The 25,035-nt window shown below is 38.2% G+C and overlaps 2 protein-coding genes across 3 annotated transcripts in view; both read right to left on the bottom strand.

Moving 5' to 3' along the window:
• LOC113416236 (interferon-induced GTP-binding protein Mx2-like) overlaps positions 1-8,897 on the bottom strand; it is a 32,741-nt gene extending 23,844 nt beyond the window's left edge. Inside the window, exons 1-4 of one of the 2 annotated variants that reach the window (XM_087966786.1) lie at positions 8,644-8,897; positions 6,270-6,462; positions 4,622-4,756; positions 2,705-2,859 (exon numbers count right to left, since the gene is read on the bottom strand). In XM_087966786.1, coding sequence (XP_087822912.1) covers positions 2,705-2,859; positions 4,622-4,756; positions 6,270-6,462; positions 8,644-8,766 — 606 coding nt within the window. In that variant the 5' untranslated portion in view covers positions 8,767-8,897. The remainder of the gene's footprint in view (positions 1-2,704; positions 2,860-4,621; positions 4,757-6,269; positions 6,463-8,643) is intronic. The other variant, XM_026673991.2, reaches the window with a different exon arrangement.
• Positions 8,898-14,732: 5,835 nt separating this feature from the next.
• FAM3B (FAM3 metabolism regulating signaling molecule B) overlaps positions 14,733-25,035 on the bottom strand; it is a 28,574-nt gene continuing 18,271 nt past the window's right edge. The window contains exons 4-8 of the mRNA XM_026673990.2: positions 24,910-24,968; positions 18,180-18,230; positions 16,412-16,499; positions 15,484-15,616; positions 14,733-14,949 (exon numbers count right to left, since the gene is read on the bottom strand). Coding sequence (XP_026529775.1) covers positions 14,857-14,949; positions 15,484-15,616; positions 16,412-16,499; positions 18,180-18,230; positions 24,910-24,968 — 424 coding nt within the window. The 3' untranslated portion in view covers positions 14,733-14,856. The remainder of the gene's footprint in view (positions 14,950-15,483; positions 15,617-16,411; positions 16,500-18,179; positions 18,231-24,909; positions 24,969-25,035) is intronic.

Raw genomic sequence — 25,035 nt, 5'->3', positions numbered from 1 at the left:
TCAACTAAAGGGAAGATAAATTCTATAGATAGTCCTTGCTTAGGGACCACAACTGGGACAGGCAACTTGGTCATTAAGCGCCACCATCACTAAGCAGAAACTCATGTCATCACAAACACTTTAAAACCTTAATTCTGGAGTTTCCGGTTTGTCGGCTTTGCGAGCGGTAGGGATTCGCGAAGCTGCGCGATCCCTGCCGCGCTAGCCATTTTTGGGGCTCCGATCCGAAAGGGTGCGGAGCAAGGCTGCCCTGCAGGGGCAGCTGAAGGTGGGGGGGATCCGGAAAAGGGTTTGGGGGTATTGCAGACCCCCTCCCTGGCCGGCAGAACCTCCTTTTACCAAGACGGCGTAGCGGCGGTCTGTAATGGCCGCCACAAAGAAGCCGGTAGCTGGGCAAGTATGCGCTGGAGGAAGAGGAGAAAGTTTTTAAAAGTGAAAGTCTTCTTGGTCGATCCAGGACTCTGAGATATATTTAATTTAATTCCTGGAAGTGATGGCTTTTTGGATGATTCTTTCCATAAGAGAAAGTAAGCGGCAATTCTGAGGTGCTGAAAGGAAAGTTTACTCTCCCTCCTGACGGAATTAACAAACGGATATTGAGAAACCTGTTTTTTTTTCAGGTAAAACTAGCTTTATGGGATAAGTCAGAAGGGAGAGGACAAAAAATATATCTATCTGGTTGGATTTTGTTGGAGGAGATGCCTTAAGGATTTGGAGACAGAAAAAAAATTTTTTCAATAAGGCTTCAAAACACAGATTTGGATTTTCTTTTTTCCTTTGTCTGATACTACCCCTGGAAGAGAAAGTGGGAATTTTGGCTTGGCTTGGATTGATTGAGGATTGTGGACTTTGGGATTGTCTTATTTTCCTTTTGGAATATTTTGGTTGGAGTAAGAAAGAGGGGAAAAAGAAAAGAAAAGATTTATAATGGCTTTCTCCCTTGAGGAACTGAGGGATGAATATGAGCAAACAAAAGCAGCCTGTAAAGATGGTATGGAAAAAGCTTTTCTATTTTTAGAAATGGCGCTGGTTAACTATGAACAGACAATGCGACAGATGGAATTACAACAAGAAGAAGATGAAGACACCATCTTTAATGAATCCCAAAATTTACCTAAGGAAGAAGGAAGGAAGAAAGCGAGGAAAATGAAGGACTTAAGATCTAAAAAAACATTTAAGAAAGAGAAAAATATGATGCAAAATAAATATAATGATAGCAAACAAGAGAAAAGGGAATACAACAGAGAAGGGATGCCAGCAAGACAGAGGTTAGAAGAAGGGGGTAGGAAGATCGGGTGGGGGAAGAAAGAAAGGGGAAAGGCGGAGAAAAGCCACAAAGTTTTAAAGTTGGATGGGAAAAGAGGAATCTTTTTCAGGGATAAAGGGTAAAGTATAATTTTTTAAAAAAAAAGATTTTGCAAGGTACATAAGACGGTATTGTAATATTTGTATTAGAAATAGAAAATTAGAATGGTTTAAGAGTTAATAAGAAGTTAAAATGTTGAAATGTTTAATAATGATTGATTTTTAAAATGTAATAAAATATTGAAGGGAAAGGCAATTAGAATGTTATAAGATTTATTATTTAGATTTATTATTTAACTACGTATTTAGGAGGATACTATGTATTTAAACATTTCTGATTTATTACTCTGTTTTTATTGTTATTAAAAGTAAAAATTAATTGATAGAATGTACCAAGCAGAATCAGATAGGATATTAGGTGTCATTTTAAATGTTAATCTAATATTTAGGGAGGGGATAGAAAGGCATCATACTCTGATTAGAGATTTCAGGAGAAATTCTTTTTTTTTTCAGTATAAGGAATGAGATAGAGTGATAATAAAGGATGGGCAAAAGATACAAATTTAATGATTTAAATTAAGATAGATTGAATAAGATAGAATTATGAAGAGTGAAATGTGTGGAGAAGTATATATAGAAGATACAGAATGGTAAATAAAATAGGTAATGATCTGTAAGATGAGCATGAATATAATTAAAGCCCATATAAAGAGAGGTACCGGGGCCAAGTTACTTTACTAAAAGATTTTTATATGTTTGTTTGTGTCTGTTTATGTTTTTGAGAAGTATTGGTGAAACCTTTTAGAAGTATAGAAAGAAAATGACGATAATCAAGTCAGAAAGAAATAGAGGACAAGAGATGTTTTTATGTTCATTTAGAAATGGTTTAAAATAGAATTGTATTGTATAAGATAAGGTTTTATCTGACTTGTAAAATTTATAATGGAAAAAGGTTCAAATATGTAATGGTTGATGATGATTTGTTTGTTTTTGAAATTAATAAAACTTGTTTTTTTAAAAAAAACACCTTAATTCTGATTTGGTCTGTCTGAACAGTCACTAAGTGAAACATCACATGAACAGAATTGTTTTACTTCTATGTTTCTATTAACTCTGCTTGTCATAAGCCAGTTGCAAAGCACACAAATAGTGATGACGTAGCTGCAGGATGCTGCCATAAATGCATCTGTAGCAAAGCTATAGGTTTTACACCATCGTAACTTCAAATGGCCACTTATTGAGGCAATCAGTAACGGAGGACTACCTGTACATCTCATTTCTGAAACGTGTAAAGATCTTTCCTAGCAGAAATTAGCAGTAAACAATGCTGTCATATCTTCATGCCCCCAATTCAACTGATAATCAGATACCTATCACTACAAAATCTTTTTTACTTTACCTGATTGCCAATGTCTTGTGGTTGAGTGCCTACTGCCACTCTTGTAATTCCTGGAAGATCAATTAACGTGAGATCTGGAACATCTGGAGAACTAATTTCCAGGGTAATTAATTTGGGGCTAATATCCAGTCCTTCACCAGCTATTGCATTCTGGGCTATATTGTGTGAGGCAAAACAAAGCAGCAAACTCAGTTATGGGAAACTCTTTATACAGAGTAGTTTTATCAAACCACCATTTGTTTTAAAAGACCTCTGAAGAAAACAGACTAGCATATACTGTATTTTTAAACAGGTTTCCTGTACTTCTGTGTACTCAAATGTAAATATTTTGAGACAGCATGCTAAAATCATTTCATAACACATATCTTTTAAATTTTACAATGTGATACATAGATAATACAATACTATATTTTTAAAAGCCAAGCTGGAAAGCTGTGCAAGTATTTAATAAATATTAGTAGAGGGATTTCCTTACTGAGCTAACATTTTCTGCAGTATTATTTCTGTTTTCATAGCTATAATGAGATGATCTACACAGAATAACTTGGGAAAGCAATACTAGCTAGCATTTATTGTATCATAATTCATAGCAAGGTTGAAACACACTGTATGCTTAATTTATTGTTAAAAACCAGGATATTAGTGCCAGGCCAGTGAAAAAGCAGAATCAAAAATAAAGGATAATTGTGCTACAATTAAAAGGAATTACACAAGGATAGTTACGAGAAAAAATATATCTTCTAACATGGATAGAACATCAAAATATTCCATTCTAAACTATTTATCAATCAAATGTATACCCTCTCACAATTCTCTCACAATCTAAACATGCTTTTGGCAGCTTGATTAAACTTTACTCTAGTCCTTTCAATGTCAATCTTGGAATAATCTCTCATTTTACATTTTTAAATTTCATAGAATAGAATCTGTTATTTCCTAGCCCAATTCCCGCCACTCCACCGCAAAAAAATATATAGCAAATGTTTTCAAGAGAAAAATGATTGTAGCACCAGGCAACCTGCTTGATTTAGTAAGAACTTCTGAAAATCTAAGAATGTGCATGGCTATTTATGCAAAAGAGTTGCCACAGTGGGCACAACTAGTTATAAAATACTGCAAATTATTTTTTTTAAAAAAACCCACAGATTTCAAGGGCAGACTGAAGAATATTTCCTATCACTCCCACTGCTTTCCATAATACTTTATAATCCAAAGTGGTCTTTGCACTTTTTAAAAAAAACAACGACCCATTTCCAAACCAAAGCTGAATGGCACCCATCTCCAGTTTTGAAAAAAAAAAAAATACTTATGTGGAGCCACAGACGTTTCTAGAAATAAAAAACAAAACAAAACAAAAGTGGAGATACTTTGCTTTATAACACAGCAACTTTGCCCTGAATGTACATAAAAATAAAAGAACCTTGAAAAAATGAAGTTAGGGAAAAGAGGAACTCAATATTCACTAAGGTGGGTTATATAGATAATTTGTGGTATGTTCAACCATAGAAATATGGTTGTCTGTCATAAATTGAGAACTATTTGTACTCTCATGGCTATGAAGCAGAATTTGTTTATGGAATGTACAACATGAATCTGAGAGTAGAAAAGAAATATATACCCGCCTTTGTTTTCTCAGTAAACATTTTAAAGTAAGATTATGAAAATATAATACCATTTGAAATTTCTAACAGCAGCAAACATGATTATATATTTAGATTAAAAGTCAATGGAATTAAAATCAAATATCAAATACAAGCAGAAATATGTTTAGAAGTGAAACCACTGTAAGCTACTAGTGTAAACCTTCATTCTACTTCTATCCTTCACTATCATTAAAGAACTATTGTAAGCTAAAATTCTATATATATTGATTGTTTTAAGGAAAACAAAACCCATTCTATTGTTACTGAATATTACCTCTCCTAACTGCAGCTTCCACCTCTGATGGATCTTCCAGTTTCACCTCTGTTTCCAGATACATAATTTTCCCCTTCCATTCTTGTTTATTATTTTTTTTCATCTTGAGCTCCAAGGGGCATCTGGTAACAATCCCTGCAAAGTTAAACATTTTTCTTAATTTTACAGATATCATCTATTTTATTAGATACTAGCTGATAACCTGGTGTTGCCCGGGTATCTATTTATCCCAATCCTGTATTAGACAGGAAAAACCTGTAGTAGGGATTGACACTGTTGTATTCTCACACAGCATCGCAGTTCTTCTATTCCTCCACAAGAGGGAGCCCTGTGAAGCCATTACCATAGCAGAAGCCATTTTAAGGCACACATCCAGGCGTAGGATTCAAATTTTTTAACAACCGGTTCTGTGGGTGTGGCTTAGTTGATTGGCGTGGCTTGATGGTCATGTGACCAGGTGGATGTGGCTTGGTGGTCATGTTATTGGCCAACTCAATATCACTCACATTGAGGCACGCATCTCTGGCCTCTCATGACTGTGGGAATGCTGCAACAGTATGAAAAATGGTCATGAGTCACTTTTTTCAGTGCCATTGTAACTTTGAGTGGTCACTCCACACAAGCAAAGTACCAGCAAAGGAGGGGAAAAAAACTCCAGAGAAGTTCCTGAGACAGGAAGTCTAGTCCTGCCAAGAATGTAATAAGGGTTAACGAAGAGGCAGTTTCTGTAAGCAACACCAGAATGTTTCCTTCCTGCCTTCCTTACAGGATTAGGCCAATAATTTCTTCTAACAACCAGTTCTCCGAACTGCTTAGAATGTTAACAACCAGTTCTAGCGAATAGGTGAGAACTGATAGAAACCCCCCCCCCTTGCACACACACACACACACACACACCCTGAGGGGTATTACCCCCACAGTGTTTTTTGTTTCCAAAGGGTAAGTCATCTGTTTACCAAGTTTGGTTGAAATTGCTTGAGGCGTTTCAGAGTTATGCTAGAACATACATACAGCCCTTTTAAAATAATATATAATAAAGACTAAAGAATAGAATAGATATATAGAAGATTTAACAACATAATCAAGAAAAGAAGCAGAAAGAAAAATAACAACTAAATACTGTACTGTCCATTTCTTGGTTTCTGGTTTTTGTTTTTTGTTTTGCATAGTTTTAAAAAATTTAATTTACACAGTTTTTACTTTAAAATTTAAATAATTAAAAAAAAATTAAACCTATTCTGAATGCCATTCAACTAAGTGCTGGGTAGTAACTGTCTTTGGATATGATTACAGGGTTTTTTTTTATACACACAGAAGCCCTCTGGTTTGGAAAATTAGGACAAAGTGATTTTGATTTTGTTGAAGCTAATATAAAAATAAGAAGGAAAATAAGTAGAGAATGGCCTGATTTACATGTTCTGATTAAAAAAATATGGAAGTTCACATTTGTTCTAGGCTCCTGAAGTTCACAAAGCTAATTGAGCATCCCTCAAAAGCTTCATTCCAATTGAAAACCTGTCTACAGCAGCTGGTTCTCAAGATGAATATAAACTCCATTCCCCCAGGTATAGCAATAAGACTTGTAGGCCAACATATTGGAATAGTACCAGCTAGGGAAGTCTAAGAAAAGCTTTGGGAAAATTCTCACCACTGCCTCTAGGAAGGGCAACTCCAGACAAGGCCTCTAGAACTGAACTTTTTCCAGAGCTCTGATCTCCAATCACAGCAATTGCTGGCAATGCCAAGTCCTTTTCCACACCAAGGGCTCTCAGTGAATCAATGAGGTCAATACAGGGACGGATCTTCTGTTCATACTGGCTGCACAGATAATTTTCTGCCTCCTAAGGAAATAAAACAAAATGTAAAGTTGCCTCCTCTACTGACCTTGGAATTTAATCTTCTTTAATTTGGAAATCTTGTTCTGCATATTAATATTTGGATGGCATAAAGCAGACAGAACAACTCCACAAAGCATCCATACAAAGTCTTTTTTATTGGTTCATCAAGCATTTTTATCAACTCCCAGTTATGACAAGGCTCTTCTTAATGTCCAATCCTTTGCATATCTGCATTGTGGTGTAGAAAGATAATAAAGTCTCAACCCCATGATGATTGAAGCAACTACATCGTATGGTGGTTTCGGGCAAGAGTGAGGGAGCCTCCCCCAACCCAACAAGGGTCAATTTAGTGACCAATCAGGATTACAGATGTGACCACATGACATGGACTACATTTCCCAGGATACCTTAACTACATTTAGCATGATGCATTCCCTTAAGGGGACAGCTCTCAAATCCTAACTAACTATCCCAAATCCCATCAACTCTAAATTGTCTGGACAGCACAATTAGCTCCCAAAAGAGCTAGAACTGTACTTCCCATGAAAAGAATTACTAATACAGAAAAGGTAATGAACATTTTAAAAAACCCTGCAAGATTGCACCTTAGTTTCCTTTTGCCTCATAAAAATAACTCTTGTCAATTCAGTTCATGTACAGATGCCTAAACACAGTTTAGGAAGTTAAGCTGATGACTGAGAAGAAAGGTACAGATAGTCCTTGTGTTCTGACTAACTTGGGCAGCAACTGTTCAAAGTTACGGCAATGGAAAAAAGAACACAACTTTGGGACCAATTTTTACATCTAAAGCACTGCAGCACCCCATGGTGATGTAATTGCCATGTGTATGCTTTGCAACTGGTCTGTGACAAGCAGAGTGAATAGTGAACATATAAATAAAATCATGTCATGGTCATGTGACTTTTTGCTTAACAACTACAGCCCTTCACTTAATCACCCAAGGGGAAATAAATCTATCATGATCATGTGATTTTCCACTTAGTGCCAAGTTTTCAGTCCCAGTTGTGGTTGCTAAACATTGACTACAGGTATAGCTTTGCTGTCTTTAGTGTTTTAGGGTTGTTTGTTTTTTCCAAATATGATTTTATTTATATACATATGTATATGAATATGTGTGTGTGTAGTGTATGTGTGTGTGTGTGTGTGTGTGTGTGTGTGTGTGTGTGTGTGTGTATATATATATATATATATATATATATATATTGTCTTAAGTTTTTGTGGGTATTTATATGTATGGTATTCAGCTTTGTTCGGGTATTTTCCCACGTCATTATAGTTGTGCTATACCCGAACAAAGCTGAATACCATACACACACACACGCACACACATATATATCTGACACAACAAAAGAACTCGCAAGCCCATCACACAACCCATTACCCAAGCTGTTAAAACACGAGAGGCTAATGGAAAAAAGATCACTAAAAAACAAATGACCCAGGAGATTACAGCACAAGATCCAGGATATCTCCACAACAAAACTCACAAGGCTATCACACTGCCCATTATACCAACATCAACTCCATCAACCAATCAAGAGGCAGCAGTGCAGCCAACCAGCCCAGCACACCAGCCCCCACCACCAGTATTTATAGAGAGACGGCAGCTCCAATCACACACTGCTTGCACTGGCATGAAGCCGAAAGCATGAGGATGGAGAGTGGGACCTCGCCAAAACGTCGCCAAGATACTCTTAATCTTACATGGGAAAAGACCCGAACACACCTAGACCTACATATATATGTGTGTGTGTGTGTGTGTGTGTGTGTGTATGGTATTCAGCTTTGTTCGGATATTTTCCCACATCATTATAGTTGTGCTTTTAAAGTTGTAGCAACGTTTCGGCAGAATCTCATCTGCCATCATCAGGCTTCTGTATAGTGTTCGTCGAGGGACGTGGGAAAATACCCGAACAAAGCTGAATATCATACATGTAAGTACCCACAAAAACTTAAGAAAACATACATACATACACACACACATATATGAGAGAGAGAGAGAGAGAGAGAATGTAGTATGTAGACCTAACGCTCTCATCTCCAATTTCCCCATTACAACAACCCTGTGAATGTTGAATAAGAGCAACTGCCCCCAAAATCACCCAACCAGCCTTGCCTAATTGGCAACATACATTATAATCTGGACATATGCCATAGCAGTACCTTTTTGAACTCAGTATTGCTGGATTTCTTCATGGCAGACTTTGTAGTGTCTATGCAGCAAAATATGTTCTGGAATAAAAACACTGTTAGTTCATAAAGATGCTGCCATAATATCAGTGACATTCTCACCTGATCCAATGGGTGGACATAAAAGTGATGTCCACTTTTAACTGCTTTTATCAGCAGCTAATGATAATTTAGAAAGTATGCTAGCAGAGAAAATGCATAATCAAAGCATTACATAAACACCTGTCAATAATTGTGGCATAAATTGTGCATTGCCTCAAACAAACAAACAAAAAAAGGTGCTGACCTGTTGAAAACTGGATTCTCTTCAGGAAAAGCTTCGTTGTTAAAATAAGCAGCTACAAGCCATAACAAAGTCTCTAAAGATTGTTGTTGGATGTGCTAAAAGGCACCTCCAAACCATTGGTCTTACTGACAGCCTCCCCTTCTTACATTCAGATACAATCAGAGTTGGAAGGGACCTTGTAGGTCATCTAGTCCAAAGCCCCACCCAAGCGGGAGACCCTACACCATTTCTGACAGATGGCAGTCCAATCTCTTCTTGAAAGTCTCAAGTGATGGCGCTCCCACAACTTCAGAGGGCAAGCTGTTCCACTGGTTGATTGTTCTCACTGTCAGAAATTCAATTAAATTTCATTTGAGGGCAGACAAGTATCCTCAGACATGCAATTTTTATGTGATTATACAACTTGTTTTCAAAGGGCTTGAACCCCTGCCTTCCTGCTAAATTAATTTTATTTAACCCCACCACTCCTCCAAATGTTCATTTGCTGCTTTCAAGATCAAGCAGAAATTCGTAAACACTGCAAGAACGTTCGCACATTTAACTCTAAGTAAGCTCCATCGCTGTGACTTATGATCTACGGTTCTACCTTAGCTTCTTGTGTGAAATCAAGTACTGTGGCTTATTAAGCAAACCACGGTTTTACCAACACACGTAGCTTGCACAGGAGTCCTTTCTACAATCTGCAAAAAGTCAGTGATTAGTTGGGAATTCAGTCTTGTTCCTGATGCTCAAAGGATCTCTGCGCTCCTCAGTAGGGAAAACTTGAAAACTTCGGGACCCTCCGTCTTTTCTTGTTATTCCAACCCTTCCGAGGCATATTTCCGTCGGACCCCCTTTCCTGGCCTCCAAACTACCTCGATCATTAGGATCTTCCGGCGTCTTATTTAATTCCCTCCGCTGAAACGAACTACATTCCGCCAGGAAAGGGCGTGCAATTTGAAATCCCTTCCATACTGTACGCTCCTACCTTTCAGGCTGGGAGCGTCGGAGGAGAAGACGATGCTTTCTCGGCGCAGGTCGGGAGAAGACTAAGTGATCCGCACCGCAGAACGGAACTCCTTCCCATTCAGTTTCTCGGTGAAGAGAAATCGAAACTTATCCCGGCAACGAAAAAAATCGACAATACCGAGAACTTTCTGTTTCCCGAGAAACAGCGCTCGCTCCCTGCAAGAGCGAGTTTCATTTCTGACCGCTAATGTGAATCATTTTCCCAGATCTTGCGGAGAAGGGAAAGAAACGAAACCCTCAAACCACTTCTCCCCGCTCCCATCCAGACCTCAACTCCAATGATAAATCACTTTTTCTCAAAAGGATTAGCAGTAAATGAGCCCATTCTTTTGCTTTCCGTGTAGTATTTTTAAAAGTATTTTAAAAGCTGATTAAATGAAAATAATTGTTGGAAGAAATATCCTTCTGGGTTCAGTTCCAAGTGGGGAAGAAAGACACTGGAAACATGGAGGCTGTTTGGAAAGATGGTTTAATGGTGGACAGGACCACATGGCTTGGAGCTCCAAAGTGAACAGGACAATCACATGCTTCAAAATGTTGGGCGAGGAAAAAGAAGGGGCAAGATGCTGAGAGACCCTTGGGTTTTATGCCTTCTGTTGGGATTTGAATTTCAGCTCATATTCTGATTGGTTGTCAGACTCCCATGGGGCCATACAGGGGCAACTCTGTAGGCTGTCGTGAGTGCCAGGCTTGGTTGAGCCTTGCTGGATGATGATGTAACGAAAGGGCTTTGGGCAATTCCTATGATAGCTCTACCTGGAGTAGATCTTTGTTATGTAAAATAGACTGGCCCAGGCCAGAGTAATGGGCCATTAGCAAAGGTGTGGGGCTGAGTTTCTGCCTCTGAGTTTCTACTTTTCTTTTTAGGGGAAATATTCTGCCTTTTTAGCATATCCTAAAATATTTCATTTTCCTAGGAGATGGGTGGGTTTTAACTTCCAACATAATAAAGTAGCAGTTTGTGATGTGCTGGCTGCAGAGGTGGCATTCAGCAGGTTCCGACCAGTTCTGGAGAACCGGTAGCGGAAATTTTGAGTAGTTTGGAGAACCGCAAATACCACTGGTCCCGCCCCCATCTATTCTCTGTCTCCTGAGTCCCAGCTGATCGACTGGGTCTTCTTTTGTTGCCCTGCACAGGAGAATGGAGCTGGAAAGTAGGTTAATGGGGTGGGGAGGGAATGGGGTTTTGCAGGATCCTTCCCCTAAAACTCCCACCAAGCCACGCCCACAGAACCAGTGGTAAAAAATGTTGAATCCCACCACTGGGTTGCTGCTAGAACAAAGCAAGGTTATGGCATGCACTTGAAAAGAGACCTGGAAGCTTGTAATCGTGGAGTCTGTTTGGCAAGAACAAAGAATGCTTATTCATGGCCATCTAGTCCAACCACCTCCCCCAAGGCAGGAGACCCTACACCAGGGGTGTCCAACCTTGGCAACTTTAAGACTTGTGGACTTCAACTCCCAGAATTCCTCAGCCAGTTGGCTGAGGAATTCTGGGAGTTGAAGTCCACAAGTCTTAAAGTTGCCAAGGTTGGACACCCCTGCCCTACACCATTTCTGACAGATGGCAGTTCTTGATTACCAACTGCTCATCCAGAGACCAAAATTATGATGCAAATGAAAAGTAGGTTTACAACTGGTCCTCAAACCTGCACCCATCCCGGTATCCCACAGCGTGTGTGATCACCATCTCAGCACTTTGTAATCTGCATGCATTTATGATGTCCACACAGTCACAAGATTTGTAAGCTTCACTGATAGCTGAATGCAAGAAAAATCAATGGGGAAGCTGGCAGTAATTTGCAAGTTGTGATCATACTTAGTGCTTCACAGTCTATTGTGTTTTGCTTAACAACTGCAGCTGAACGTACATCATGGCCTTGTGATGTTTCACTTAATAACTGTGTAGTTTATTGAAGGAGTTTCTGGTTCCAATTACAGTTATTAAGTGATGACTCCATGTATTCTCCTGTTGCCAGCTCTGACTTTTCCAAAAGAAATTCTGGCAAGAACTGGCACAAAGGAGAAGTAATTGCAATCAGTCAAATTTATTCTGATTTAGCAGTCTAAAACCCATTCAAATGAATTGTTTTCTTGTCACTCCTACAACCCGTTTATGACTAATGTAGTTATTTCTGCTGTGTAGCCAAAGTCTAGGAATTAATCCCACCAAGCCGAAGAATACCACAAAGATCCTGAGGTCATTCTGCCACTTACTCCAAATACTGTTAGCATCAATCGTATATGGTAGTCCCAAATAAGTGTATGACAAAATGGAGTTAAAACATGAACAGTTTATTGTTCTTACCATATCTAAAGCAATTTTTTTTGGTCTTTTAATGAGCCCATAATCCCTTGTATTGGGGTGGAATTGGGGCAACTGAATGCAACTGAGTGTTTATTGGCCGGATGCCCTTCCTGTCACCAATGCAGAGTTCGCAGTAGATATATTCTCATTGTGCCAAGAGAGAGAGAAATTTCTGCCTCTAGCTAGGATCAAACTCACAGCCTCCTGATTGTGAGGCAATAGCTCCACCTCTAGGCCACTGCACCACTCTTTATCATACTTAAAGCAATGCATGTATTAAATATTGTAGCATACTGTGAGGTTATGAAAGGTTCTTCTAACTAGGCAGGACTGTCTTAACGCATGGACCTGATGGGCACATGCCCGTAGGCCCCACGAGCATAGGGCCCCCATACTAATCTGTATGTTAACCCTTCAATGCACCTTGTATCATATAAATTCAGCAACATATTTATTACATTTCACTGCATTTTAATTAATACTAACATGCAAATATATGTTTAATTTTATTGGCTAATTACATTTTTATTCCTATGACTTGTCATCGTAGGACCCCCATACACTGCTTTGCCTGGGGCCCATAATGCTGTTAAGACAGCCCTGTAAGTAGGCGTGAGAATAGGACACTAAAGCAAAATGATTTTTTTTCAAGTGAATTTTAAACTAGCTTCATTGTTGATTTGATTGTTGATTGCTAAATTGGGGACACATCCACATGTCTTATGTCTTATTTATTGCTTATTATACCATATGATTTGGCCTTGTCTCCTTCCTACCTCATCACTGAGGTGTCCTCACTGCATAGTCATCTGATATGAGTGATGTTTCCCAACTTCTCCCTACACAATCCTTGCTACCGTGGCTTAGTGCACTTTGGCAGCAACCATGATGTTGACACAGTCGTAGCTGGAATCTGTCCAGCTCCTCCCAGCTGCTTACCGCTGCAGTATACAAATCCATACTTTTCTGCCCTGGCAACTGCCTCTGAAATTTTCAAGAGTAAGTAGGGATTCCCTTGGCAAAAGTTGTTAAATTATTCCTTTAAAAATATTTACGTGAATTTGGAATAATGCAAGTCCAATATTTTTCAAAGTGACCAGGGCTACCATTTTTACTGCATTAAGGTCAAGGAGCAAAAGGGAAATCAAGCTAAAAGAAAGTGGGGGGGGGGAGAGTCTACCTGTCACTATTTATCAGCAGGCCAGCTATCAGCTGTTTTTAGATAGAGTAACAGAGATAGTGAGAAAGACAACAAGCAAAAGAGCAAATGAGCAAGAGAGTGAGGCAAAGCAATAGAGCAAGTGGTAAGGTGTAAATGAGACCCAGAGGGCATTCACAGAGTTTTTCCATCAAATGACAAAAGCAGCGTTGCACTATTGCAAAATAAACTCTACATATTCTATATGTGCATGCAATCTCACAGTGCACATCAAAAGGGCAGAGCTTGCATGCAATGGCACAACACTGCTTTTATTATTTATTATTTGCCTCCCTTTGAGCTCCTTTGACAGATGCCTGTGTTGCTTCTGACAGAGTACCAGAGTGAAAAAATATGAGAAAAACAGCGGAATCCAAACAGTGAGAGAAAGAGCAAGACAGGAAGAGAGATGAGTGAGCAAAAGACAGAGTTTTTTTTTTTTCCTTTTCCAGGAAGAAAACCAAAAGAGCAAAGAGTTTTAGCACAAACCAAGAGAGAGAAAGGTAGTTTGTTGGATGGGATAGAATGCTTCATGACCTCATCAATGAAACTAGTAATGATTTGGGGGTAAATCAGGAAAGCCCCCCCCCAAAAAAGCCTCCACTTACCCTGCAGACCGAATTCTGACAGATGGCTAAACCCAGAGGTCTAATGATCTGTTAAAAATGCCCTCCCTCCCCAAATCTGCTTATGTTGGGAGAGCAGTTGGTGAATATTTTCCCCACCATTGGGAAATCCACCAAGAATTTTTCTTTGCACCATAGGAAAGTTGTCAAGAAAGTACCACCCCCTTGTCTTTTTCATGGTAAAGTAGAGATCTGGTAATCGGGACAGGGCAAATTACATGGGCATACTTTTGTGCCATCTCACAAGGCACTTAAACTGGGTGCATGGATGGGCCCCTTTTAGCTCTGGTGATATACACTTTTAGCTTTCTGGCATATATACACAGAGAGAGAGAGAGAGCAATTTTACAAATGCACATTTGTAGGGCACCTCTTTGCTTTCAATACATTGCTTTTCTAAGGGACAACATAAAACATCAATAGGAAAATACTTTTCTTTTTCACCTTTTCCAAGCCTGATGTGTGTCAGATGACTAATAATTTTCAAAATTCCAGCTCTATTTGGTTTTGTGGTGGCTGGAAATGATAAGTGTTGGAACCCAGCATCCTGAAAGGAGAAGATGGAGCAGGTGTGGGGGAAGGAGACATGTCTCTAATGATTTACTATTCATGATAAAATTCAATTCTGCAATTGAATCCAGTGTTTCAAATTGATTTTATCTAGAATTTTTTTGGTCCACAGCTTTAGACAGCCAGCTTTTTGGAGAAAATAGTTCCATATAAATATATATGCAGTGTGCCGTTTTGCAAATGTTAGAATTCAGCTCGTTAGGTTTCTTGGAATACAGCCTTCAATCTGGATTTCAGCTGGCCATCCATTGTATCGATTCTTACGATTGTCAGAATGAATTATCTGTTTAAAAAGAAATACACAAATTGTAATTCAATGTATGGCTTTGAAATACATTAAGAAAGGAAATATTTCTGTTACTTGCAAAACAAAGGATGCAGAAGGGCTTTAAATCACACCACAAAATATATCTTTCTGACAAATATATTAAATCAAATACCTAATTTAACTGTTTGGGGAGACAGAGTCTTAGCATAGGACAGGTTTTTCCACACAGATTTTTCAGTTAGTGATTTGTTCAAAACAAAACAAATCCTGCTCTTCTAAAGAATATCATTGTTAATCCCAGCCATGGAGGCAAAAAGAGAATACTTGTAAGCAGGGCCTAAGTGTTGGATGGAATAATCTGGCCCTCAGAGCTGCTGGGAGTTTATCATTCTGTTTTACAGCCTGATCTAAATAAAACTCAATGGCAGTTAAGCAAACAGGCACAGTTTAATTAAAAATCATATTTTCATGTTACTGGCTCATCTATCACATGCAAAAACCACAGGATTGTACTCTTATTTGGGGGTTATTAGTTTAAATAATTCTTACCTTTTCCTTTTGTATATGTTCTGGTAGTTTAAAACCTTTGGCAGCTAAAAACACCCAGCCTGACCTAAACTTCAAATTCCATATTTCCTTACTTCCCAATTCTGCTATTACTTTTTTACTGTCCTCTTTTAACCTGGAAGAAATAAGAGAATAACTTGAATGTAGTCCTTTCGCGATTCAAAAGGAAAATCATGACCTATTATGACCTATTGTATATTCCTTCTTATACATAAGACAGAGACACTTTCTGATTATCTAGGGCCAGAAAGAAGATGTAGGATAGCTTTCTCAAAACTGGCTCCCTCTAGATGTGGTCATTATAGTTGAGAATTGTTAGTGTCATGGTATCAACAAGTATGAAGGAAACCCAGCTTGAAAACCCTGATCAAATATTAGAATTTATAATCCAGCATCAGATCTACCAGAGACTTTCAGATTCAAGAAATAAAAAGTCATGAAACTCAAGTACTTCGCTCTTTTTACTCCCTCCTTCAAACTTGTGCAGATAAGCAAATTTATAAAGGATAAAACAAAAATATGCAAGAAATGATTTGGAATATTAACATTTTACATAATAAAATAACATTAATAACATTGCCCAATTAAAATTCTGCAGTTAGTAACCTTGTAGTGAATGGAGATGGAGTATATGTATTAGCAAATATCTCTGTGGAATTTACCATGTAATATCAGTACTATTCAAAAATGGGAAGTCTTAGATATCCATTTGAAGCAATGGCTTTGGAGGAAAAGGCAGTGTTTAAAAGATTACCTAATTGTGTCATAGAAACAAGCTTCTAATTATGACAGAAAATCCACTGCAATGCATATTTGGCAAAACTGGAGAGTAAAACTGATCATAAATTGATAATTTTTGTCTATTTGTAAATTTGTAAGACTGAATAGAAGTCTAATTCTGTTTACTTACTTTGTACTTCCTTCATCATGGGTCACCATAAAGATTAGAGATTTCTGTGGAGCTTTGTTAATAAAATCAATCATTGGTCTAGAGAATTCTGTTGGTGGGGGAAAAAATCCCTTAGAGAAATATATTATAAATGAAACATTTTCCTATCAAAGCCTCAATTGTATTTCTTTCTGAGAAGTGAAATCCAAGACACCACATTTCAATTTCCACAGATGGGAGAGCAATCTCTCGTTTCTCTTCCATACTCTCTTATTCCTTTTCCAGATAATTTGGAGACTCTCTAAATCAGGGATGGGCCTTGATTTCATATATTTTCAATACAATAACAAAAAAAGACAAAAGGTGTAGAATTATGGCTTAATGTAACCCCAAGCATTTTCTATTTATATCCCAATGTTGGACCTAATTCCATGACTCACAAATTTGTGATGGGACATCACAATCCATTTTTTTGTCATTGCTTCTCCCTTTCCTCTCCCAAAATGCTTACATTAATTTATCATTTATTTATAAATCATTTTTATATGGTCACCCATCACAGAGAATGTGATTCTGGGCAGTATACATAAAACAATAAAATATCAATATTGAAATGCAATAACATTAAGAATATTGATATTATTTTAAAAGGCTAAGCAAGAACATTGAATAGGAGCTACCTCAGATGATCACTTTTCCCTTGAGAAACCCCTATTGTGAGCTGACAAATACATCAACTTTGTACTGTACTGTAAGCCATAAAATAGGCATCTTACAGTTTTAAAACCCACGTAAATCTGATGTTTCTCAGACCCTCAGCCATGTCCATGTGTCATACTGTTCCAGCCTCACTCTGAAATATTCAGTTAACCCAAAATGGGTGCCTTCAGGGAATAAAAATTGAAGATGATGGGCAGAATTGAATCCTTGCTCTTTTTATCATGTTTGCACATACAATGAGGACAGAGTTTTGACCATGGCGTCATATCCCTTTACTTATTTTACCTTTTTCACACACACACACACACACACACACACACACACACACACACACACACACGTGGACACCCTTGGCCACCAAAATGTAAAACTGTAGGCAATTTAAAATAACAATAACATTCTTAGAGAGATTCCATTCCATGAAAAAATAGGAACATTTCATCAAATTATTTTCCACTGAAGGCAAAGGAGTAACAGAGGAAATTCTTTCTAAAATAGAATTTTAGTTAAACATCCAAACAACTACAGAAAATTTAGAATAGTTTAAATAGTCTGCTCAAAATCATTGCAATATTCTGTTCTTCCTGTTCCTCACTTCTCTCTCTTTCAACATTTTGAGACTGATATGGGCTCCTATTCAAATATGCAGGAATGAATGGTGAGTACCCTTCTCTTTTCCTCCTCAGAGCTCTTTAATGGAGATGACAATAGCACTGAAAGTACACCTAGGAAAAGAATGCCAGGAAAATTTGCTCACTTCAATCATCTGTTCTACTGTGCCTCAGTAATGAGGCCAGATAAGCAACTGGTAGTTTTCCCAACCCTGGGCGGCAATCTACTAATCTCTTTCCTATAACAGTTAACAAGTAAATGACGATGATGAAATGATGTCCCATAAGTGAGGCAGGTTAGTTATATGGTCAGGAAACACTCCAAATCAAATATCCACGATGATGACCAAAAGTGCATGGTGGCAGATGTAATACATGTTACATGTATCGTTCAGATGTACTTCATCACAGAGATAACTTCTCATAAACTGATGCTAAACATAAACTAAGCTTCTTACCTCCTGCCCACGTGTCAAAATAATTTGTAGCAGCAACTTTTCCAGTCTTATCTAAAAGAAACAACACACATACACACACACACATATATATATTGAAAACTGGTGAGAAATACATAGAATAGAAAACTATTTTAGTGTTACGTCCAAAACGCTGCAAACTACATATTTAGTTTCTTTATAAGAGCTGATAGGCAGCCTTAATAAGATGTTAAATTCCTGTGTTTGCAAAGTATTGATTTTGCTCATCTTCCCTTGGCTTTAACAATGAAAAAAACCCACTGATATATACAGTCTGACCAGAATACACTTGGTACTGTTATTATTTATAAAATGTAAGTCCTTTGGTGAACAAACCTTTAAGCATGTAAATGACAAAATGTGCTTCATGGTGTTACAATGATCTATTCAACTTTTTGTACTTATGTCATAATGTCACAACAAGTATATAAGGGGTAGAGTTTGCACTATGATATATATTTTGTCATGTGTTCCCTGTCCCTAGTCTCCCTTATTTTTATATGGATCCCAGTATTATAGAGCACATATCTGTCAGGACTCAACAACCAAGAAAAACACATAGAATTACTTCTGAACAGTTTCCTTTCTTGCTCCTCACCTATAGACAGAAATTGTGCCAAACTAAAACAACTATTTGCATTACTGTAGATATACGTAGAGAATTGCTAGAAAGGAGCCTTCTTTTAATTTAACATTTTTATTAGGTTATAAGATAAAATACAAAAGTAAATAGGAAGATATAGTGGGGGGAAAGGGGGAGAGAAATGTGAGGAGAAACTGAGGAAAAGAAAAGAAGAAATGTTGACTTTGACTCCATCTGCTACAGTAAAAAAAAGCATTATCAAACCACAACTTTTTGTTTTTCCATATAAACTAGCCATTTCTATAAAAACATATGAATCTAACCGGTAAAACCCAAAATCAAAATTTCATTTTTTTTCACCTCAAGCACAAACTTCAGAAGCTATCTTCATGTGGAAACAAAGGTACTTATATTCTTTCCTTTAACCAAAACAATCAATTTAGGCCATTTCTGCCAACTTCATCAACATCTGTAGCCATCCATCCATAGTGGGAATCAAAGTATCCTTCCATTTTTGTGCCTATAATAGTCTGGTTTCTGTCAACATGCATAAGATCAAAGTTCCGGGTTTTTTTCTCCAAGTCTTTTTCCATTAAACCCAAAAGAAAAGTTTCTGGTTTCAGTTTTATTTTCGTTTGAAGAATTTTCTGTATTATAATATGAATCTTACTCCAAAACTTCTTTGCTTTATCACATGTCCACCAGCTAAGGAGGAGTCCTCTTAACTCGCTTTCTCCTGACGATGTTATCTATGCTTTGGTTTTTGTTTTTTTTTTGCCTTCTGGGATGCAGCCCCTTCCTCCTGGGAATCAGACTACATTCTACCACAGTATCTTATTTGAATCTTGGTCAAATAAAACAATTTTTATTCTTCCTTTTACTTCTAACAGGCCTAATATGTGGTAATATATTTTATTAATCATTTTATCATTTTCTGTAAGGCCTTTGTATAACTAGCAGTAAGTCTAGGAAGATGTGGGCATTCTTGGTGGGGGTAGGAGTATCTTTGCTCAGAGTGCCTCATTCTGTTTTGATTCTGCCAGTTTAGAAGGAACAGGAAAATGGGTGAAAGTTCAAGATACACAGTTGTGCTTTCTCATGGGACTTTCCAAACTTTCCCATGAGACTTTCCGTGGCTGTATGATCTCATCCTAGCAAGGTAACATCTGGGACTTTCCAAGATTGTGTGTTCTCATGCTGGTGAAGTAATCTCCTGTTGAGGTCATTGTTTTCTGAATATGCATACTGTATTTTGCTTGTGTTTTTTCTCAATAAATACTGCTACCTGAGTTCTCTCAGGGTTGGCATTTTTCTCAGAGACAGTTCCCTGTGTCTCATTCCAAATGTCAATCCACCATAAATGGTGACCCCGACGTGATAGCTTGGAAGGCTATACGTTTCCCGCATCCTATACTCATCGTCGCGGACGTCGACTGGGCCCTCATCTTCTTCGCTGGACGAAGATAGATTCTTTCGTGAGTATGGGGGAGATCTCTCGAAGGCTCAGAAAGAGCACATCAGGGAATTGAGAGGGATCATTGGGAATAGTTTTGGGTTTGGAATTGGCAGTAGGGGTTGTGCTGTAGGAAAGAAAGAAATTGAGGACTTATTACAGTATGTTTGGAAAAATATTAAGTCATATCCGGAGGGAGGTAGTATTAAAGTAGAGTCCTGGAAAAAGATAGGAAATTTTTGCACGAGGAACCTCGTGCCCTTCTTCAATTTTGTTAACCTGGAGGGTGATTATGGATGCGTTAGCTACTTATGAACAACCGCTCCTAGCACCCCGAAGAAGGTTTGCCGCTTTACCATGCGGTACGTTTGTTGCCCGCCGACGGCACCTCCAGATAAATCTGGGGACTGTCCGGCGCTAGAAATACTTTGTCAGAGGATAAGAGTTTACCTTTAAGGGTTCAGGTGGATGCTGTTACTGCAGCTATTCAAGAAGCAAAGAATAGAGGGGAATTATCAGGAGATGATTTGGTGGAGTTTGGAGTAGAAGTTCAACTTAATCCAGTGGAAATTGTCATGGATGCTGCATTAAATCCGCAGCGGGAGTGGAAGCCTTTACAGCTCAGAATTTTGAGGGAAGTTAAGCAAGCAGCAAAAGAATATGGTGTTAGAACGCCATATACTCAGGCATTGTTAGAAGCAGTTGGTTATGGAAATAAAATGATTCCGCTGACTGGAAAGCTCTGTTGAATATGATTTTAACTCCAGCTCAATATTTGGTGTTAGATCAGAAATGGAGACAGCTGGCAGTCCAGAGGGGAACAGCAAATGTTACCCCAGATCAGCTTTTACGGAGCTGGTAATTTTACAACAGTGGAACAACAGAGAGATGGTATGCCTGAGGAAGGGTTCATTCTTCTCCCACAAATAATTTTTCAAGCTGTAGGGGCTCTCCCTGACGGCGAAGGTGGTGAGAAGACCTTTACTAACATCAAACAAGGGAACAATGAACCCTATGAAAATTTCATTAGCAGACTGAAATTGGCTATTGAAAGACAAATTGATAATCAATTCGCCCAGAAAGAGTTGCTTTTTAAGTTAGCAGTAGAACAAGCTAACACAGATTGCAGAAAGATTTTAAATCCACTGGTAGCAAGTGGAGAGCGAGAAATCGCGGATTTGATTAATGCATGTAGAAAGGTAGGGAGTCAGTCTTTTAACATGGAAACTTTAGCTCTGGCTTTACAAACAGGACATGCTCAAAAGGGGAATTGTTTCAATTGTGGGAAGCCTGGACATTTTAAAGCGCAATGTCGGGCTCCTGGAGGAGGTCAAAGTCAGCAGAATAAGAGATCAATGGGACAGGGTGTTCGTCCTAAATCAGTGTGCCCAAAATGTAAGAAAGGATACCATTGGGCAAATCAGTGCAGACTTCATTCGGAGGGAAAAAACTAGGAAGCAGGGATCAGGGCATTCTCCCTACTCTAAAGAGTGAAGTAATGTCCAAAGGGTTGGAGCCACCAGAGAGAGGTACAGCTACTAAAGGTTCAGCAGGAATTGATCTTCCATTAGCCGAGGATTTGGAATTGGGGTTTCCGCATGTAGTTTGTTTGGGGTCAACGGATTTCTATGGACCGTTGCCTCCGGCTTCTGTGGGTCTTCTTCTTCCTAGATCATCGGCTCATGGGCGTCAATTGTTTGTGGTTCCTGGGGTTATTGATTCGGATTATGAGGGTCAGATCAAAATTCAGGTTCACTCACCTGTCCCTCAATCTTTGAAAAAAGGGGATTGTTTTGCACAGCTTATAGTTTTGCCATCTATGTCTTTGGGAGAGTCAGATGGAATTTGTCAGGGTGGATTTGGATCTACGGATAGGGTTGAAGAGTCTAGTGTGTTTTCTATTATGCAAGGTATTAGGCAAAATGACAAACCAAAATTAACTCTTTTGGTTGAAGGCAGAATCCGCAACAAGCGTGAGCTGGAATCAGGTCTAACCATGGGAGGTAATCTATGGACACAAATTTCTCGAGGTCTTATCCCGCCTTTGGGAATTGCTATGAACTATAGGGATATTCATATTTTAAATAATTTTACTGTTGTTATGTTTAATGATACTATAAAGAATATTAAGATGATTAATGTAGAAATGTCTGAAATTCGTACAGTTACTTTGCAAAATCGATATGCTTTAGATATTATGTTAGCTGCCCAAGGAGGAGTTTGTGCTTTAATTCATTCGCATTGTTGTGTTTTTATACATAATTATGAGCCAAACATTACAAAAAACTGTTCAGGACATGGAAGATCGTATTGCTCAGCATCAATCTGGAGCCGATGGGTTTAATGCATCATTCTGGGACAGTCTGTGGTCCTGGCTTCCTGATGGATCATGGTTTCGCTCCTTATTGCAAGGGGTTGTTATTATTATTGCTATATGTATCTTATTATGTTGTTTTATTCAATGTATTCCTAATCTATTACAAATGTATACCTCAGTCTTCCGGCGTGGGATCAGGTCATGAGGGAACTGTGTACTATGCCACTAAAACACCCCTATCTTTGAATAAATAAAAAAGGAGGGAATGTGGTAATATATTTTATTAATCATTTTATCATTTTCTGTAAGGCCTTTGTATAACTAGCAGTAAGTCTAGGAAGATGTGGGCATTCTTGGTGGGGGTAGGAGTATCTTTGCTCAGAGTGCCTCATTCTGTTTTGATTCTGCCAGTTTAGAAGGAACAGGAAAATGGGTGAAAGTTCAAGATACACAGTTGTGCTTTCTCATGGGACTTTCCAAACTTTCCCATGAGACTTTCCGTGGCTGTATGATCTCATCCTAGCAAGGTAACATCTGGGACTTTCCAAGATTGTGTGTTCTCATGCTGGTGAAGTAATCTCCTGTTGAGGTCATTGTTTTCTGAATATGCATACTGTATTTTGCTTGTGTTTTTTCTCAATAAATACTGCTACCTGAGTTCTCTCAGGGTTGGCATTTTTCTCAGAGACAGTTCCCTGTGTCTCATTCCAAATGTCAATCCACCATACTAATATTTTGTTCATTCTAATATTTAGGATTCGATTTCTTCTCCATTTCTTCTTTGTCCCATTGCAAAGTGTTCTTCCAAGCCTTAACAAGCCCCTTTTGTAAATCCAGTAGAAAAAGTGTGCAGGTCATTCTCTTGGTGTGTCTTTTGTATTTTCTTTTTAAATTTTAAACCTCAGCCGGTATTTTTATAGATCTAATAAACTATCTTTTTCTAAATAATTGTCTTGGCCTGTCAGTTGTGAATCATCTTTTAATACAATCTCTATCTTATCAGAAAAAGATTATTCTACAAAGGATATTTCTTCAATAACATCTTTTGGACAAAGTCTATCCATAGAAGCAGACATTATTACTGACATTGTTACTATCATGGCTACTATTTTCTCATTTCATTCTTCAAAAGTCTCCATCAGTATTTTTATTGTTACAATGTTTTGCATTAATTTATAGATTTGTATATCTTTCCTCTACTAAAATCTTTAGTTCCCTCTTGCATCCTGGTTTTAAAACCATGAAACTATTTATATATGCTGTGACTTGTAAAAACCAAAACATAATCTATTTCCCACAAAAAGCTGTTGTACTTTAAATTAAGTCCAATGTCAAAAAAGTTTCAATATTCCAAGTTTACATGGACCCTTAGTCCATTTATAACTTTCCAAGATCAAAAACTTATTTTTTTTTCTGTTTATTTCAGATTCTTTAAATTCTCATGCTTATAATTGAAGCTTTCTTTCATTCATGATTAAAGGCTCTCAGTGTTTTCAAACTTATCATTCCAAAAAGCCTCTAATACCTTAGAAGTAATTAATGAGCAATTTCTGAAAGAGATTACAAAGTGAAATTTGCAAATTTAGTGTCTTTTTAAAGTTTCTGCCACAGTTGTGAACAACATTGCTGATCCTGTTGCCTCCCAAATCACTCAAATCCACAGAAAACTCTTGTTCTACAGCCGTGATGGCGAACCTATGGCATGCGTGCCAGAAGAGACATGCAGAGCCATTTCTGCTGGCATGCAAGCCATCTCCTGGAACAGATTCACTGCAAGTGCGTGTGCCTCCCAACAGCCAGCTGATTGTGGGGTATCTGCCACGCATGCGCAGGGGGCAGGGCATGCGCAGGAGATGCATGCGCAGAGGTGTGTGGCATGTGCGAGGGTCATGTGCGCATGCGCAGAAGGCAGGGGGCGCACACATTGCATTATGGGTGCAGGCGTGCATGCACGCACTTTCAGCACACGGCGACGAAAAGGTTAGCCATCACTGACGTACAGTCTCCTCTCAGGGAACAACTGTCCAAGATCACATATGAATGATCTCCCATCCTCTATCCAGAAAAGTGCCAAGGAACTGGTTTCTTGGTTTTTGCTGTAATCTTTGGCTCTGCTTTTGCAGAACTGTCATCAAATCAACATACCTCCCCTAGAAGCCCTAGCTTTTTAAAAAAGAAAGAAAGATATAGATGCTTATTTAATGGTATCTGTCAATGAAATATATTTCTCTTCTGAAATTCCTTTGCACATCTCACATCTCCTTTAGAAAGTCAGATGTTTGGAAAATGAAGAAAACATATGCTAATGAAAGCTTGCATGAAATTGGTTATAGTTCCTAGGTTATAGGTTTTTACTTACAGTCTACAATAGCAATATTTATTCCTCTTCCAGCATTTCCTTCTTGTTCACTTACGATTCTGAAATTGAAATAAATAGGCAGTATCAATATAGGATAGGCCTTTTCCTATATTATCAATTATAGCA

This window comes from Notechis scutatus, chromosome 5 (genome assembly GCF_049901735.1).
Source record: "Notechis scutatus isolate UNSWTSFEM ecotype Mainland chromosome 5, rNotScu1.2, whole genome shotgun sequence".
Lineage (NCBI taxonomy): Eukaryota > Metazoa > Chordata > Lepidosauria > Squamata > Elapidae > Notechis > Notechis scutatus.
This window is presented reverse-complemented; position numbering and strand designations above follow the sequence as displayed.